The 18,066-nt window shown below is 56.9% G+C and overlaps 1 protein-coding gene across 3 annotated transcripts in view; it reads left to right on the top strand.

The window, feature by feature from the left end:
- The window catches only part of CFAP46 (cilia and flagella associated protein 46), a 96,450-nt gene that overhangs the window by 23,754 nt on the left and 54,630 nt on the right, over positions 1-18,066 (top strand). For all 3 annotated transcript variants that reach the window (XM_043597948.1, XM_043597950.1, XM_043597947.1), the window contains 9 exons: positions 626-753; positions 1,589-1,722; positions 2,502-2,714; positions 4,169-4,334; positions 4,734-4,883; positions 5,261-5,368; positions 5,652-5,818; positions 16,140-16,271; positions 16,664-16,826. In XM_043597948.1, the coding sequence (XP_043453883.1) occupies positions 626-753; positions 1,589-1,722; positions 2,502-2,714; positions 4,169-4,334; positions 4,734-4,883; positions 5,261-5,368; positions 5,652-5,818; positions 16,140-16,271; positions 16,664-16,826 (1,361 nt within the window). The remainder of the gene's footprint in view (positions 1-625; positions 754-1,588; positions 1,723-2,501; positions 2,715-4,168; positions 4,335-4,733; positions 4,884-5,260; positions 5,369-5,651; positions 5,819-16,139; positions 16,272-16,663; positions 16,827-18,066) is intronic.

Genomic DNA, 18,066 nt, shown 5'->3' with positions numbered 1-18,066 from the left:
TTTGGTCCCTCAGGGTCATCGGGGCTCCAAAAGGGAAGGCACCTGCTGTGAGCAAGAGAACAGAGGCCGCCGTGTCGGGCGCCTGGGGGCAGAGGGCAGAGGGCAGAGGGCAGAGGGCAGAGGTGACAGTGAACGGGGGCGGGGGTGGGGAGGGGGGCTGAGGTGGGTGGGGTTTTCTCGGGAGTGTGGGTGGAGGACGGCTCCCCACATCAGCACAGATTCTGGGGCTGATGGGTCAGCGGGCAGGTCCGGTGGACGGTCAGGGCACAGGCATGTGCCAGGGGTCTAAGGAGACCCAGGGCAGGGTTGCTGCAGGCTTGGTGGGGCCGGGTACTTCTCAAGGGGCACAAGCAAAACCAAGAATGTGTTGTCGGGGACGTCAGTGACACGTGGGCTGCGGCTGAGCCGGCTTTGGGGACACGTTAGCCACCCGCCCGGGGAGCCCTGCTTCCCGGGGGTGGGGGGGCCTTTCCTCCGGCCCCTTCTAGCAAAGACGCACCTCCCAGAGACCCCTGTCTGCCCCCGGAGCTGGGGGTGAGCCAGGGATCCTTGAGATGTTTTTGTTTCTTTGCTGCAAAAGAAGCACCACGTCTGACCGAGGCTGAGGCTCCGCTCTTTCCCCCAGGAAAGAAGAAGAGGGGCGGAGACAGCGCGGCCCAGGACGGCTGGGGCCACTCAGAAGTGACGTCGCAGCGGCAGGCGTCCCCGAGCCTGCTGCGCAAGTTCGCCGAAGTGGGGTTCATCAACGCAGAGGTGCGTCGCTGGTGGGTCGGCGTGGGCGTCTGTGCTTTGTGGAACACTGCCCCTGAAGACCTGCTTCCTGAAGGGACGGGTGCCGAGTAGGGGCGCCTTCCTGGTGCGCGAGGGCCCCGTGATTACCTGTCCCCTTTCCTTAGAGATAGTTTCTGCCTCGGGAGCCCACAGTCACGTGGGGACTACGCAGTGACCTGCTGTTTTGGGGGGTTGCATCGGGGTGGACGTCAGAAGCACTTTGAGCAAGTTGTAGCGGGGAGAGGTGTGCCATCAGGGGTCAGCACCGGGCCACAGCACCTGCACCTCCGCCCGCGGGGGCCACGCTCCACGGCACTGCGTAACCCTAAAATCCTTGGAGCCACGTTAGGTCGTTTCTCCTGGGGTCTGGGCAGCCGGGCTAGAGCGCTCTCTGAATTACTCGGGGACCGTCTGCTAAGTGCCTCCCAAATGCCGGGCCGATGCCGTGAGCTGGGGACGCAGTGATGACTGGGGCACAGCCAGTGGTGGCAGGGCCACCTGCCCGGCCGTGCCAGTGCTCTCGGCAGCCTTCAGTGCCTCTGCGCACTCGTGAGGTGACCGGGGGCAGACGCGGCCGGGCGCTGGCTAACGTTGAGAAGTGACTGTGTCCGAGGAATGGCGTGACTTGTGTGGGGCTCGTAGAAGGAGCCGTCTCTTCCCGGGACACGGTATTTGTGGGTGAGGTGGAGGGAGGACCCTTGAGGCTGAGAGGACCACGGGGCATCACGGGGTCTGCCCACCCTGTGCCTGGGCGCGTGTTCCCGCCTGGCTCTGCGTCTGTGCCCTGTGACTCTGCCGCCCCTCGCTTCCTTCGCAGGCCACTGTCCACCTGCTGCGCTCAGAGGGTGTGCAGCTCAATGACCGCCCCACCCCCCCGGAGGACCCGAGCCAGCACTCCGCCGGCTACACGCTCGAGTGCCCCGAGGACAACACACAGTGGGTCGTGTACCGGTAGGTGGCCCGGAGGGGCCCCGGCGTCCCCGGCAGCTGCCAGCACGGCTCAGCCACGGAGCGGGCCGGGTGGCCCAGGGAGGCTGCGCCCACACCAGGGGCGTGGCTGGTGTCATGTGTGGCCGGCGTGGCAGGATGGTTTGTCTGGTGTGTTTTAGTAGAATCCACACTTTGGCTCCTTCCAGTTAGCGTATTTTGTTATTAGTAACAAGGGGATACGATGGGTTGGTGTAAGCAGTGGGGTGTGGAGGGGGAGCGGCTTTCCGTGCGCTCAGAGGACGAGCTGTGGTCTGGGCCTCGGTCACGAGTGTGGGTGAGCAGAGCGCTTCACGTAGAACATCCCAGAAGACACAGCGCGTGAAATGCCACGACAGAAACGCTCGTGAATTTGAGATGCTCTGTTAACAGTGATACCAGGGTCTCAGTTGTCTTTGATCTAAAACTAAGTGTTTTTAAGAGAGAGTGTGGTAGTGCGTGAATATCGGCCCCACGTCGCAGGAGCCGCACACCGTCTAACTGCCCAGCCGCTAACTGGAGGGGCGAGCCTCTGTCACTAGCGAACAGGCTCCCGTGGAGGCAGCGGGCAGGCGCAGCGTGGGGACACGGCCCGGCCCCTGCGGGCGGGTCGAGGGGACGCAGTGGGTCGCGGCAGGCAGTCCAGGCCGGGGGCAGGCTCCGCAGACCAGCGGGCCACGGGCAGACCGCATGTTCGGGTCCCTAATGCCCGTTCGGGAAAGGTCTTGTTTCGAAGGAAGAGCTTGACGGGGCGCGTTCTGCAGGACCTGGATCGAGAGTCTGTCACAGGGCGCCATGGACAGCTGGCTGCGGTGCGCCGAGATCGGGCGAGAGATCCAGGAAGGCTGGATCGTGCAGAACGCGGTGGTCTACGTCCTCAACCACAACCGCCACCTCATCGTGGCCGGGAGGCAGAGGGAGCTCGTGGACGCCTTGGACCACCTCCTGAGCATCGTCAAGGCCACCGGCCACAACGGGTAGGTGTGGCTGGCGCGTCCCACGTGCGGTCCTGACCCCCGGGGAAGGCTCCGTCCTGCCGCTCCGAGGGACCTTGATTCAGGCCCGGGGACTGTGGGGTCACACACGGGTCCGCCGGTGGGGGTGGTGCCCCGGGACCTTCCCCGCCGTCGTCAGTGCCATCCTTCCAGGAAAGGCGGGTCTGCCGTTGGCTGGTGTCTGACAGTGATTGGGACGTGGGGACAGGGGGACGGGGGAAGGCTGTGGGGGCACAGGGAGGGCTGCTCAAGCATCCCAGGCTCCGTTCAATAGCCGTGCACCCCAAGCCAGATGCTCACCCTCTCTGAGCCGCAGGGCGGCCCATAGTGGTGGAGGAAGGCCTCGGGCCCACCCGGCAAGGAGCCCCCCACCCTCACTGTGTCTCAGCACGGAGCCGGCCTGCCCCACTCTGTTCCAAACAGAATGATTCTAAGGAAGGTTTGCTGAGACCCGGATCAGCTGGGAAAAATGGAAGCAAAGAGCGACTCCTTTGTACGAATCTCATCTGGTTTCATGGAAGGTTGCAAACGTGCGTCTGTGTTTTCTTACGTAGACGGATGGGAGCCCGGGAGATTGCTGTTTTCGTGAGCTAAAATCGGAAATTTAAAAGCAAGACAGACCACAGTGTCACCCGACAAGGGTGACACTGAAAGACTCTCCTTGTGTGTTTTTTGCTGGTTTGGTTTTTAGTCTGAACGATAAGCTTTAGGTTTTCTCATCAGATACCGAAGTACATGTGCTAGACGGGGTGGGAACCAGCAGGCCGCGTGCCGGTTTTCGTCAGGGACGATTAATAACGAACACGGAGCCCGAGCTAGAGAGCCCCTCGCTGGGCAGTGAGCAGGCCCTGTGGACGCCCCTCTGATGCGAGCGCCCCAGTGGGGCCCCGCAGACGCCAGCCTCTCCCCTCCCAGCACTGCCGTGAGTTTCCATCGCGGATGGAGCTCAGACTTTGAGTCCCCGGTTCTGGACGTGCGGAGACCGTTTGCAGCAGTTTTCGACGTTTTGGTGCCATAACGTTGCCAGTGAGAAACGTGGGCGCTCTGGCCGAGGCCCATTTGATCTGTTAACCAACCGATAGAAGTGCCCGGGCCGCGACTGAGGCCTGACGGACGCCCGGCAGCGGGCACGGAGGCCAGATGGGCCTCTCTGTCCCGCCCCGACGATGCCCCGAGGAGCCCGCCTGGCACGGCGGCGCCCTCTCGCCAGGAAGGCCACCTGTGGCGGGGGAGCCAGGCGTCACCGGAGCGGCCCTCGTCACAGCCGGCTTCCCCTAGGAGGCCTTGGAACAGCTTGGCAAACTGGCGCCGGGACCACGGGTGCCTGTGGTTGGTCCCGGCAAGATGGGAGCCCGGCAAACGCACTTTGTCACGGACTCGTCTGCTTGAGTCTGTGCGTGCGACTGTGTTCTCACCTGCCGGCACGCTCTTTCCAGAGACTTCACTCTGCTGGGGACGCTCTGCAACACTTTGGCTCGAGGCTTGATTATCAACTGGATTCCGACCCAAGTGCCGGAAAAATCTAGAAGACCCGTGCGCCCGAACCTGTTTCACGCACCACTGGACTCAGGAGCCAGCGCTGAAGTCAGGACCGCGGTGGAGGTAGAGCCCTCGCTGCGCGAGGCCGGAGGGGAGGGACCCTCACTCCACTAGCGCAGGTGACGGGTGGCCATTAGGAGGTGACACTGGCTAGGGTTTTCTACTGCCAGGAAATGGGGTGCAGGGCAAGGAGGGGCAGAGAACATGCATTTCTGTAAGAGGAAGACAGAGAGCCGGGTGTTGTCAGGGAGGGGAGGCGGCGGAGCCGGGCAGGTGGCAGGGCCAGCCCGGGGCCCCCCAGGGGCGCGTGGGGGCCAGGCCGCCCAGCTGCAGGCCTGGTGCCTGTTTAAACCCCCGCCGGTCTGACCACGAGCCAGGTCCACTTACTTTTACTAGTTTGGGTCTTGGCTCGGGCTCCCTGTTCAGAGTTCAGGCTCTAGAACAAGGCCCCATCTGTGTTAGGTTTGCGAGTTCGCCCTGAACCTGAGCACCGGGACGGAGCCCGAAGAGGTGGTGCCCGTGAGCACCCAGCAGCAGCTCCTTGCCACCTGGGTGAAGGCCCGGCAGCTGCTACAGCAGCAGATCGGGCCGCGGCTGGGCGCGGACGAGCAGGTGCCAGGGGCCTGGGGCGCGGGCAGCGTCTGGGAGCTCCCGGGGGCTCGGAGGGCTCAGCGGGCCGGGGCCTGCAGGGCGGACGCCTCCTGCTGAGGTCTTCCCTGGTCTCCCGCCTGAAGGGGGACAAGCAGGGACCCAGAGAGGAGAGCTCCCACAGACGTGGGCTCTGAGGTCATGGGCGGGCCCTGCCCCAACCCCCCGGCCAGCCCAGCCACCAGACCTGCTGCCTCGTCACTGCCTGGAAAGGGACCTTGGAGAGAAACCGACATACCAATGGCTCTGGCTGTCGCCGCGATGCCCGCGTGTCCCAGGGCTCCGGGCCCCAGCGTCCCGGTACCCCCGGGCTGACGGGCGCTTATGCTTCCTTCCCCCAGAGTCCCAACGAGGACGTCAACTCGGTGACCAGAGTTCTCGTTGCTCTGGAGATGTACTCCTGCAACGGGCTGGGCCTCATGGACTTCTCCGTGCCCCCCTTGGCCCAGGTAGGCGCCACCAGTGCCCAGAGCCCCCAGCCTGAGGCCACTCGTTCGGGTCAGCTGCTCAGACTCAGAGCCGGGGTCAGAGGGCCTTGCCTGAGGCGGCAGACTGGGTGCCCTGTCGCGGGATCCCGTCCTTACCACGGCGCTCACCTGCCCCTCGCAGGGTGCCCGAGCCATTCCACGTGGGAGCCACCCGTGCGCTTCCTCTGCAGTCGGCTCGGGGCGGGGACCCCGGGGGTGGCACGTCAGCCGCGCTAAGAGACGCCCCTTCTCCCCTGCCCGGAAGGTGGTGGAGATGGCTTCCGAGTGCAACTGGTCGGACCCCCTGGTGGAGCTGCAGACCCTGACACGACTGACCCACTTTGCCCACATGGCCCACGACCACGAGGTCACCATGGCCTGCTCGCAGAAGGCCATCCAGATGGGCATTAGGCTCCTGAGGATGTTTAGCCGGTAAGTAGCTGTGGACCGATCCCCCTGAGGCCAGGAGGGGTCACCGGGCCCGAGCGCCAGCCCTGGGTCGTCCCAGCACGTGTCCCGGCAGCCGTGTCCGTGCATCCGTGCGCCTCTGCCTGCCAGCTCCTCGTCAGCCAGCACGACGCTGTCAGCCACGGCTCCAGAGAGCCGGGTTCAGAAGGGTTCTGAGGCCACACGAGGCTCACTGGCCGTGAGCGTGACGGTCACGGGCACAGAGGCAGAAAGGGGCTCCCGGGTCACCATCTGCCATCCCCAACAGACAGAGCTTTGATGAACGTAGTTCTGAGTGGGCAACACAGACGTGCCACATAAATTCAGAAGTCACGGAGGACGCGTCCCAGTGACAAGAAAACCCTCCGGCCCCTGTCGCCCTGCCCGCTGCGGGCCGCTCGCTCTCCGGAGGCCGTGGCTGCCGGATGTCGCGGCACGAGCTCCCGGACCCCTGTCCCCGTGCGGCGCTGGACGCCCGCTTTCCCTCACAGCTTCCAGCGGCTCTCGCGTTCCGACCTCCGATCGGGAATTGTGTTTCTGCGTCTTTCCCCTCGTTGTGAGTGTCAGGCTGTTTTAATTTGTTTCTACTGTGAGTTTTTTCTGTGGTAACGACCGTTTTCCTTGAGGGTCTTGTGGGTTATTTCCTGGAAACCACGAAATCACCGACTCGAGGGTATGAAGAAGACGTTGGTAGTGACTCAGCAGCCAGGGCGGGCGGGCCAGACCCAGGTGTGCCGAATTGCCACGTGAGGCCAACCTCGGGCCGCGTCCGCGTCTCGGGCTGCCCGCTGTGGCGGCGTGATTGGCAGCGTGGGGAGGGGGGTCTGTCCCCGACTGAGAACCCCAGGGACACGGATGCGTCCGCCATATCTCAGCGGCAGTTCCGGGGCCTGCGTGGGACACACGCAGCGTGTATTTGGGGGCCGACAAATGAATGCCACCTGAGATGTCTCAACACCGCCGGCCTCCAAGTGGCCGGGGTCTCAGATGCGCGTGGGGTCATGGTGGGGCGGCGCGTGCAGGATGGCTCCCTCCGAGGACCCCGCGGCACCACCTCAACCAGCTCTCTGGTGGGTGCCACCGTCCCCATATTGCAGGTGAGGAAACCGAGGCAGGCGCAGGCCACGTCTGTGGCCGGAGGCCACCTCCCCGGCAGGCGGCGGAGCCGGGCCCGGGCCCAGGCGTCCGGTTCTACGAGCCCACGCTCCCAGAGACCCCCGGATGCAGCCTCTCGGACGCGGCCACGCGCCCATTCTGTGGGCAGGAGCGCGCCAGAAACTGCCGGAAGAGTCAGCCGCGATCCCTGTGGGTTCACGTCCCTGAGATGGGCACAGCACCCGGCGACGGGAGCCCCCGGGACGCAGGGCAGCAGGAGAGGCCCCCTCCCATGGGAGGGCTTGGGCCCAAGTAACAAGGTCCATTGCTGAGAGGTAACGGGGAGCCTCGTCTCTGGCTGGTCGCCGTAACTTCCTCAAGAATCGGACGCGGTTGTGGCAGCCTGTGTTCCGAGGGCGTGCGTGGGTCCCAGCTGCCCCACGAACAGAAGACCACGTCACACGCCGCAGCAGCCGACTTTCCACCGCACCCCTTCTCTCCGGGTGGGGTGGTGCGTGCCCGCCAGGACCTGCCCTCCTCAGACGGGACGCTCAGGCACAGAGGCCTGGTGTGGGGCAGCGGCGTGTCGAGGGGAGACCCAGTGGCTCTCGTGCCAACTGGGGGGCTCCAACCACACGGGGGCACAGGAAGCTCCCTCCGAGGGCCACAGGGCAGGGAGGGGATGGACGCGTGGCTGAAGAGTCCGGCTGAGGACTCCAGTCACCGGCCTGAAGTAGCAGGTGGGGGCGCCAGTGAGAAGGTGGCCCTGCGAGGAAGGTTGGGGTGGGTTCCCAGGACCGTGGGCCACACGGCCCGTCGAGACAAGGCTGCCCTCGAGCGACCCTGGAGCTCAGGGCAGCGCCTCCGAGGCCCAGGGGTCCGTAGACGCAGAGGCGGAGATTTCTGGAAGAACACCGAAGCCGTGCATGTCTGTTGGGATGAGGTGGGGCGGGACGAGGCTTCCCCACAGGAGGGGAGGAGAGGCGGCCGGCGGAGGGTGAGGGCCGTCGGAAGCTCGTGGAGCCGGCAGGTCAAGGAACGGGCAGTGGACTAAACCCTCTGAGGAGCTGGACGTTTGGGGCAGGTGTCCGTCAGCCTTGCCCGAGGTACCCGTGCCCACCGACCTGAGGCGGTAGCCGTGGGGGCGTCAGAAGGGCTCCGTCTGACAAAGAGTAGCTGAAGCACAGCCGTGACGGAGCCTGTCCGTTCTCACCGCCAGCACTGAGGGTCATCACGAGGGGCCCTTCCCCCGGCACAGTGTGGACTGACCTCTCTCAGAGGCTACGGGTTATTTTCTCTCAACAGTCTGTCCTGAGAGGTACTTGGCTTCCACAAGGGAAGTCTCCCACGCTTTCTGACTTCCCACCCCAGCTGGGGGAGACCGAGGGGTGGTCCCTGGTCATGCAGCTTGGTGGCTACCGGGCGCCCACCCGCTGCTGGCCTCCACCCACGCAGGAGCCCAGTGCACTGAGGCGGGACGTGCGGCCACCGTGCACAGAGCACCTGGCCGCCTGCCGGGACGCCTGACCCCGGGCCGGGCACCAGGGTTCCCCTGCTTGCTACCGGCTCCCCACCAGCATCTCAGCCACATTCTCAAATAGGGAGAATACCTCGGGATACGCAGATTATGCGACAACCAGAGGAGAACATTAAGAAAAACCCCTCAAACGTACTTGAGAAGTTGCGTCATTTAAAAAGTGTGTAGTGTTGTGGAAGAAGGAATAATCAAGGACTGGAGATCCCTTGAAAAGAAATTGAGTGAAGATTGCAGCGTGAGGAGGGGCTCCTGGGCCGCTCAGTGGGTTGAACGTCCGACTTCAGCTCAGGTAATGATCTCACAGTTCACAAGTTTGAGCCCCGCGTCGGGCTCTGTGCTGACAGCTCGGAGCCTGGAGCCTGCTTCAGATTCTGTGTGTGTCTCTCTCTCTTTGCGCCTCCCCTCTTGTGCTCTGTCTCTCTCTGTCTCTCAAAAATAAAACATTAAAAAAAAAGGTATCAGTGTGAGGAAATCTCTCAGGAAGTAGATGAAAAAGGACGCACACAGAAAATGTGACGGAAAAGCCAGGAGCCACACCGGAGCCACACAGGAGGTCCAACGACTAACCTTCAGAACCCCGGAAAGAACAGAGAGTGTGCTTCAGAAAGAAGTTTGAATGCGGATTGTGATGCAGGAGAGGCTCCAGGGCAGACAACGCCACCGCCTGACGGACGCTCTCACCAGCGGGCAGCAGGGGAACGAAGTCACCCTCACGTGCAGACGCACCACAGGGACACGTCTGGTCATCACAGATGAAAAGAGTGTCCGAACTGCCTTTAAAAGGAATCCACCTGCACCTCAGCAACTTCTGACGAGACACGTCTCCAGAGGCGAGGGAGACAAAAGGAAAAACGAACCACTGGGACCTCGTCAAAATAAAACACTTCTGCAGAGCGAAGGAAACAAGCAGCAAAACTAAAAGGCAACCGACGGAATGGGAGAAGATATGTGCAAACGACATAGCAGATAAAGGGTTAGTATCCGAAATCTATAAAAAACTTACCAAACTCAACACCCCAAAAACAAATAATCCAGTGAAGAAATGGGCAAAAGACATGAACAGACACTTCTCCAAAGAAGACATCCCGATGGCCAACCGACACATGAAAACACGCTCAACATCACTCCTCATCAGGGAAATGCAAATCAAAACCACAATGAGATACCACCTCATACCTGTCGGAATGGCTAAAATGAACGAGTCAGGAGACTCTGGATGCTGGCGAGGATGTGGAGAAACGGGAACCCTCTTGCACTGATGGTGGGAATGCAAACTGGTGAGGCCGCTCTGGAGAACAGTGTGGAGGTTCCTCAAGAAACTGTAAACAGAACTACACTACAACCCAGCAACTGCACTACTAGGTATTTATCCAAAGGGTGCAAACATGCGGATTCAAAGGGGCACACGTTTATAGCAGCGCCATCGACAACAGTCAAATTATGGAAGAGCCCAAATGTCCATCGACTGATGAGTGGATAAAGAAGATGTGGTATATATATATATATATATATATATATATATATATACACACACACACTATGGAATACTAATTACTTGGCGATCAAAAAGAACGAAATCTTGCCATTTGCAATAATGTGGATGGAACCAGAGTGTATTATGTTAAGCAAAATAAGTCAATCAGAGAAAGACAAATACCACATGATTTCACTCATATGTGCAATTTGAGAAACACAGCAGATGAACATAGGAGAAGGGAAGGAAAAATAAAATAAAAACCAGAGAGGGAGGCAAACCATAAGAGACTCTGGAATATGGAAAACAAACTGGGGTTGCTGGGGGGAGGTGGGTGGGGGATGGGCTAAATGGTGATGGGCCTCAAGGAAGGCGCTTGTTGGGACTAGCACTGAGTGGCGTATGGAAGTGATGAACCATTAAATTCTACTCCTGAAATCATTATTACACTCTATGTTCACCCACTTGGATTGAAATAAAATTAAAAGTTAAAAAAAAAGAAAGAAATCCATCTGCAGAGTCACAGGAAACATTAACACAACAGCCTTTTCCAAACACTGGGAGGCAGAAGAAAAATGGCGCTTTCTAGGTGGAAATAATTCGCAGCCTAGGTTTTAACCCACTCAGACTTTGAGTCAAGTACGTGGGGAAGGAAAGCCATTTTTAGGCAGACAGGGACCCGGAATATATGTTTCCCACACGCCTGTTTGTGGGAAAGTCACTTGAAGGATATGCTCCAGAAAAACAAAGGAATAAACCAAACGAGAGAGAGAGATGTGGGATGCTTGGAATAATAAATACGTTCCAGAAAAGTTGTCACACTGTGCTGCTTGCTGGGAGGGCTCCCTGTCTGAACTGGAGCAGGACGGAGGGGGCTCTGGAGCGAGGGCAGGGAAGACAGAGGACCCGGGGTTAGGTCAGGAAGAGTAGAAAAGGCACGGTGCTAAATGAAAATCGTACAGTGGAGAAAAAGCCAGTGGGAAACTCTAGGAGACACAAAACATTTGCATTATCATGGTGTTCACTGATACTTTAGTTTTGGGCTTAACAGTTGTGGCTACTTCACACAAGCGTTACCAGTTTTGGCAATTCAAAAGCCAAACGCTTCTGCAGGGGAGGGGAGAGTCCAGAAGAGAGGAGAACAGCTGTGACAGCAGCCTCGCCTGAGAAGGTGGGCGGTCAGGTGTCACTTGCTGAGGGTCCACGAGATCTGAGCTGGTATAATGTTTTAAAGAATAAAGATAATAAATAGGGGGATTAAATTAATCCTGTAATCATCTATATTAATAAGTTGAGAAGAGGGCAAAAGGAGGGTCTGAGTAGTTTAAATTTTTAATTTTAAAGAGAGAGCATGCACAAGAGGGAGAGGGGCAGAGGGAGAGAGAATCTGAAACCTTGTTTTAAAATATCTATTTATTTTGAGAGAGAGAGAGAGAGACAGCGCGAGTGGCACAGAGAGAGGGAGAGAGAGAATCCCAAGCAGGCTCTGTGCTGTCAGGGCAGAACCCGACAAGGGGCTCGATCTCACGACCGCGAGATGACAGCCTGAGCTGAAATCAGGAGTGATGCTCAACCGACTTGAGCCACCCAGCAGCCCCAGGTCTGAGTAATTTAAACTTCATCTATCGTCGTGAGAATTCCACAGGCGATGTGTGCAGCTGATAACGTTGGGAAGTCAAGTTAGATGCCAAGTTTTAGAGGCAAGCATATGCCTACTAGAGGAGAGGACTAAGCGTTTAGAAGTCATTCCCTGCAGGGAACAGCGCTGCGAGCTGAGTAGAAGTAGCGATGCCTCCCCGTGTGCAGGTACCGTTTTGATAAAAATTGACACGTTATTTTGAAAAGAGAAACTGCAAAGATATTCTTCTAGAAAGAGTCAGCACCTGAACGCTGCTGCATAGTCGTTCTGTTGTTGGGTTGAAAGTCGCTTCGCTGCTGGTGGCGGGCGGGCCGGGAGGATTCGGTCAGGGCGGCAGGGTGTAGGCTGTAGGAAGTGTGGCCTTGCCATTCTTCTCCAGTGATTCTTAAATTTAGTTTCATTTTAGAATGAAAAATCTTATGTAATACAATAAAACAAGATAGAAATAGAAATTTATGCAAATAGTGATAGGGAAAGTGGAGGTACCATAAAAATGTATTTTCCGCTTCGACTTTTGAAAGCTCATTTATATAGCATCACTGCCCTCTAGCGGCAGCCAGAGTCACTGCACTCAGCGGGATTGCCCCTCGTACCGGGGTCTGACTGTGGTTCTGACCGTTCCTCCAGCCTCCTGGCTTGCTAGCTGTGTCCAGGCATGCTCCTGGGTGTTTGGCAGCTGGAGAGACACGGCCCCTGGTTCTGGAAGAGATGCCCACTTGATAGTGATCTTGCTGGCCACTCAGAACGTTGCACCCTGTGCCTGGTCAGGCAGGATACGTGGTCACCTTCAGCCACGTGGCACTCGCTGCAGATGATTCACTGTTTAAAGAAAATGACACGTATTTCAAATGTTTATGCTAATCTCTCCACTTTGCAATTTATAGGTAGAAACTCTAGTGTGGAATTGGTCACAAAGTAATTTTATAATAGCGATGCACAGTAATAGTAAATGTTTAGTTCTTGCTGAAAAATAGTAGAGTTTCTAATCAGTATTTTCATCGCTGAGTGTTTAATTACCAGAATAATTTTCACATTCACACTATCAGTATAAAGGAATGTCCATTAATAAGAAATTTCATGCAGATCCTTAAAACAGACACAAAATAGATTAGATAGTCTAATTCTAGATAGTCTAAGGTTGTTTGGGACATCTCTACTTTGTTCAGCATTTTCATTTAATATAATCATCAATGTTGGGTCTTTATAGAAATTTATATAATATATACAATATATTTATGTAAATTATTAATAATTTATATATGTGTATAATATTTATATCTTACATATAAATATGTAAGATATTTAAGATTATATTTATTGTATATTGTATTATTTATCTATAAACAAATAAGTATATAATATATAATAAAATAAGTCATTTATAGAACATGTTTATTTATATGTAAAAGTCCCTTTTCCTACCATTTCTGGCCATTACGCAGTAACAGTTACTATACTCTTGTGCTGTGAGAAAAAACGGTAAAGCTTGGCAAAATACATGAACCAATTATTGCCAAGCATTGGGCAACAGATGATCCAACGAAGAGATTTCTGTAAAAGGGAACATCAAACGTGGCTGCACGTTCACCCTTGCTTTCTGTGGGGTGGGGTTGGAGGGGTGTTCAAACGTCAGCGTTGGGAAGCACAGCCCAGACAGAAGACATACTGGGACGAAACAAGGACCCGTGCCTGCGGCTACTGAGACAGCCGGCATTTGTCAGATATGATGTGAGAAAAGAGATTACTGGACAGAGCATGTATGTTCCCGGGCACTGAGGTGCGATTTCTCAGCTGCACAGAGATGCTGGAAGCCATCCGTGTTGAGGTGTTTGACAAGAGTCAACTTGCCAGGCGTTCAAAAAGACCGTATGCCTTAGGAGTAGGGCTGTAAGGGCCACTCTAGACTTACCCCACAAAAGCCTCATTCAAATCTCCATAGGATAAACTGAGGCACCAGTAAATTAACTGCCCGTCAGAATGAACCCCAACATCCCATTAAAGGAAGGCAGCAGCATCCACACTCAACAATACAGCCCTTGCAGTGTCCAGCATAAAATAAAAAAAACTACCAGACGTATGGAAAAACAAGAAAGTGTTCTCCCATACCAGGAGAAAATACAGTCAATAGGATAGAAACAGTTAACAGAGGCAGATGTGACACAAAGTTTGAAATCAGAAGACAACAAATTTAAAACTTAAAACAGCTGTTATAAATACAAGAAAGCATTTTTAGTGGAAAGATGAGTGTACAGGTGGGGAATTTCAACGAAGAAATGGAAACTGTAATAACTAAGTGGAAATTCCAGAACTAAAAAGTACAACATCTGGAAATGTTTCACTGGGAGAGCTTAACATCTGAATGCTGAAGAAGTGGTAAGTAACTGTGAATGCAGCTCAACGGAGTATTGAAAGCAAAGCACAGGGAGAAAAGACAGAAAAGCGAAATGAACAGAACTTCAACGACACGTGGGGCAGAATCAAGTGGCCTAACCCAAGGGAAACAGGGGTCTCGGGACAGAGGCAAGAGGGGGAGGCAGAGATACGTATATTTGAAGATAGAAGAGTTTAATTTTTTTCCGAATCGAGTTAAAAACGTCAAGCCAGAGATCCAAGATTTTCAATGACTCCGAGCGGGACAAACACAACGAAAACCACAGCTATTTTCACCGTAGTCCCATTGCTGCCGGCCAAAGGCAAGAAATCATCGGAGAGAAGTCGGAAGGCAAACGGGTGCGTTGTGTGTAGGACAGCAAGGGTGGGACTGCAGACTTCTCAGCAGAAACAACGTGGGCTGCCTAACGTTTTGAGGGCTAAGAAAGGAAAGAAACCTGCCAATCTAGGATTCCTGTAAGAAGAGCCTGCAAAAAATGAAGGCAAAATCAGGGCGTAAGCTAAGCTACAGGTAAGGCAGGTAATCCATTCCTCGAAGAGGTGCCGGAGGAAATTCTTCAGGCTCGAGGAAGAGGATAGGCGGGAACGCGGTTGAAGAAAACGGGAGAACACCGAGGTGGTGAATGCGTGGGGAGCGCAAATGACTCTCCCCCTCAGTTCTTAAGTTCTTTAAAAGGTTTTGCCTTTTTAAAACGGAAGTGCCTCGGGGCGCCTGGGTGGCGCAGTCGGTTAAGCGTCCGACTTCAGCCAGGTCACGATCTCGCGGTCCGGGAGTTGGAGCCCCGAGTCGGGCTCTGTGCTGATGGCTCACAGCCTGGAGCCTGCTTCCGATTCTGTGTCTCCCTCTCTCTCTGCCCCTCCCCTGTTCATGCTGTGTCTCTCTGTGTCTCAAAAATAAATAAACGTTGAAAAAAAAATTAAAAAATAAAGTGTTAAGGGGCGCCTGGGTGGCTCAGTCGGTTGAGCGTCCGACTTCAGCTCAGGTCACGATCTCGTGGTCCGTGAGTTCAAGCCCCACGTCGGGCTCTGGGCTGACGGCTCAGAGCCTGGAGCCTGCTTCCGATTCTGTGTCTCCCTCTCTCTCTGCCCCTCCCCTGTTCATGCTGTGTCTCTCTGTGTCTCAAAAATAAATAAACGTTAAAAAAAAAAATTAAAACGAAGTGCATCGCGTGGTGGGATTCTTAGTAAATATGCAAGTAAAGTGCGTGACCGTGAGAACACAAGTGACAGGAATGAGGCACGTCACAGAATACTGTTCAGAGGTTTCCCACCGCCTGTGAAATGATACACTAACCCAAGCTACACTGTTAGTTAAGGATGTACGTTGTAATCTCTTGAGCGAGTACTGAAACAATAGTAAACAGCAGTATAACTAAAAATCCAACAGGGGAGACAAAATGGAATACTGAAAGGTCATTCACTTAGCCCAAATCAGGGGGGAAAGCAACAACACACGGGACAAACGAAAGCAAATGGAAGATTCCGCCCCAACCACACCGTGTATGTACCAAGCGGAAGCGAGCCGTCACTCCAGTTAAAGAGCAGGGTTTATCCCACGGAATACAGGAAGCGTCTGAGACCCAGCCAGAGGCCACGCTCTTCGAAAATAAAGACTCAGGTGGCCCGTGGAGGGAGGCTGCCCAGGAACTGTGTGTATTTCTCTGGGAATAAATCCAGGGCCCCCCGAGCCGGGTGTTGGGGATCTGGTCCCCTCCAGCACGGGATCCCCCTCCCGGGGGCGATGTCTCCGTGTGTGTGGTGGTACCTATGCACAAGCCATGGCGAGCCCGGGGTACTAAACGTTTCGGGAGAGGGTCTGGCATCCTTGACACGGCTTTGAGTCGAAACCGTACCGGACTGAGCTCCCGGCACAGGGCAGAGGCCCTCTGAGACCAGCACACGGGGGCGCAGGGAGCAGAGCCCCGTTGCTCCCGGCGGGGCCCGGCCCTGCTAGGAGGGGCTCGCGGTGCCCACCTTTGGCTGCTCCCTTCACAGATTCGTCATTTAACACGCCGGTTCGTGGTTCTGTGGGTTGAGTGCGCTCAGCCAGTTAGCTGCGGGTGGGGGGCTCGCACGAGGCTACTCTGGATGCCCCCGGGGCTCGTTGGCCTCTCTGCACAGCACCGTCTCCCCGAAGAGCCCTCCTGCCCTTGTACTTCTCTGTCCCCAGGGTGGAGACTCAACTGGTGGCCGAGATGCTGAGCACCACAGCCTGCATCCAGGGCAGGAGCATCCTGGAGAACCTGAAGGGCAGAAAGCAGCTGCGCCTGGTGGCCGCGAGGTCCTTCATGGAGAGCGCCAGGTGCGCCACGCCGGGCTGAGTGGCCAGTGTGACCGCGTGGGCTGTGGGCTTGGCGTGCGTGCCGCCTGTGGGAGGTAGACGGACCGCAGTGCCGCGGGGTGAAGGGTGCGGGGCTCGGTGGGGACTGCCACGAGGGCTGGCCCTCCTTTGTGACCCCGTGGCCGGGGCCATCTCGCCCCTTGCGGTCACATCCACTCCGCCCCGTGTTCGAGAGGCCCTCGGGCACGAGTGGGTCGCCACAGGCCACGTGGCCGTCGGGGGGAGGGAGCGCCCGCGTCCGGGGTGCTCTGTGGCGCCCAGCCGTGCCCGCCCCCCGGTAAATCGAGAAGCTTCCCATGTCGCTCCTGCATCGTTGGTGTTTACGCCGCTCCAGCCCAGGGATTCCCTTTCAGGTTCGGGGGCATTGCGGGGAGCAGCGCCCTGGTGATGCTGGCTGTGAGGCAGTACTGGAACACCTGGCTCCCGCTCCTGTCCTCCGCGGCCAACAGGAGGAAAGCCAAGACTGTCGTACAGAGGCTCATCGGCATCATCAATAAGACAGAAGCGAAGAAACAGGTGTGCCACGTGGGGCCACGGCGGGGCAGGCGTCCTCCGGAAAGGGAGGGCGAGATCCCCAGGGAAGACAGACCCCGGGGAGCCGTGGAAACCAGGAACACAAGGGCCAGCAGAGGAGGGGGCCCAGAGGACAATGACGTCCCTGAAGCCCGGCAGGACAGACACACAGACCTCTCTTTCCTCCTTCCTCCCCTCCAAGGGGACACTGACCGTTCCCCAGAAAGCCCCAGCAGGGGAGGGGAAAGGACAGAACGGTAGGTTCAGATGGCCGAGGAAAACCACAGAAACCTCTGGGCCGGAGCCAAAGTCTCGGCCTGAGCCCACCCCACAGGCGCCCCGTCGCCAGGGCGTGTGTGGTCTTGGTAAGTCACCACCCGCGGCTGGCCCCCTCTGTTCACCTGGGCGCAGACCCAGCTTCAGAGGGCATGCGGAGGTCAGTGAGGGCTGTCCCGCCTGCTGACCACGTGTGTCCTGTGCCCCAGGACTCGGCTTGCCGTGGGGACTCCAGCACCTTTCCCGTCCGCCCAAGAAGGCCAGGCTCAGACCTAAACCTGCAGTTTTCAGCAGGGCCTTTTTCTAAGGGAAGGTCTGCAGGTCAAAGGCTTTGGCAGACAGAGGTCCGTGGTAAGACGGCCTAGGGTAGAGCCCGTGGGCGGAGGAGCTTCGTGGGCCCTCAGTCCGGGCCCCAGCAGAGCCCTCGGAGGCCGGCGGCCAGACGAGCTGGGAGAGGTTTGGGGGGACAGGACGGGCTGGGGGACGTTTGGGGGGACAGGACGGGCTGGGGAAGGTTTGGGGGGACAGGACGGGCTGGGGGAGGTTTGGGGGGACAGGACGGGCTGGGGGACGTTTGGGGGGACAGGACGGGCTGGGGGAGCCACCCTCTGTGCTGATCCAGAGCCAGGCCTGTGGCAGGAGGGCCCACAGCTGTGCGTAAAATCCCCAAGACTGTCTCTGGTCGGGGAGACTGCTGTTCAAGAGACAGCAAGAAGAAAATTGAAAATCAGAGCCTCATAGAAGAAATTGGCTGATGCTTCCTATTTTCTTACAAAGATACTTATGACGTCTGATGGCCTAAGCCAGGTGTGGGCAACCCCCGCCCAGGGGCCAAATCTAGCCTGTCTCCTATATTTGTAAATAAAGTTTTATTGGGACGCAGCCATGCCTGATCATTTACATATTGTCTGTGGCTTGGCTACAACAGCAGAAGGGAGTAATTGTGACAGAGACCATGTGACCCACA

The sequence above is a fragment of the Prionailurus bengalensis genome, chromosome D2, assembly GCF_016509475.1.
Source record: "Prionailurus bengalensis isolate Pbe53 chromosome D2, Fcat_Pben_1.1_paternal_pri, whole genome shotgun sequence".
NCBI classification, from domain to species: domain Eukaryota; kingdom Metazoa; phylum Chordata; class Mammalia; order Carnivora; family Felidae; genus Prionailurus; species Prionailurus bengalensis.
The sequence above is the reverse complement of the archived record's forward strand: the minus strand, read 5'-3'. Positions and strand labels throughout refer to the sequence as shown.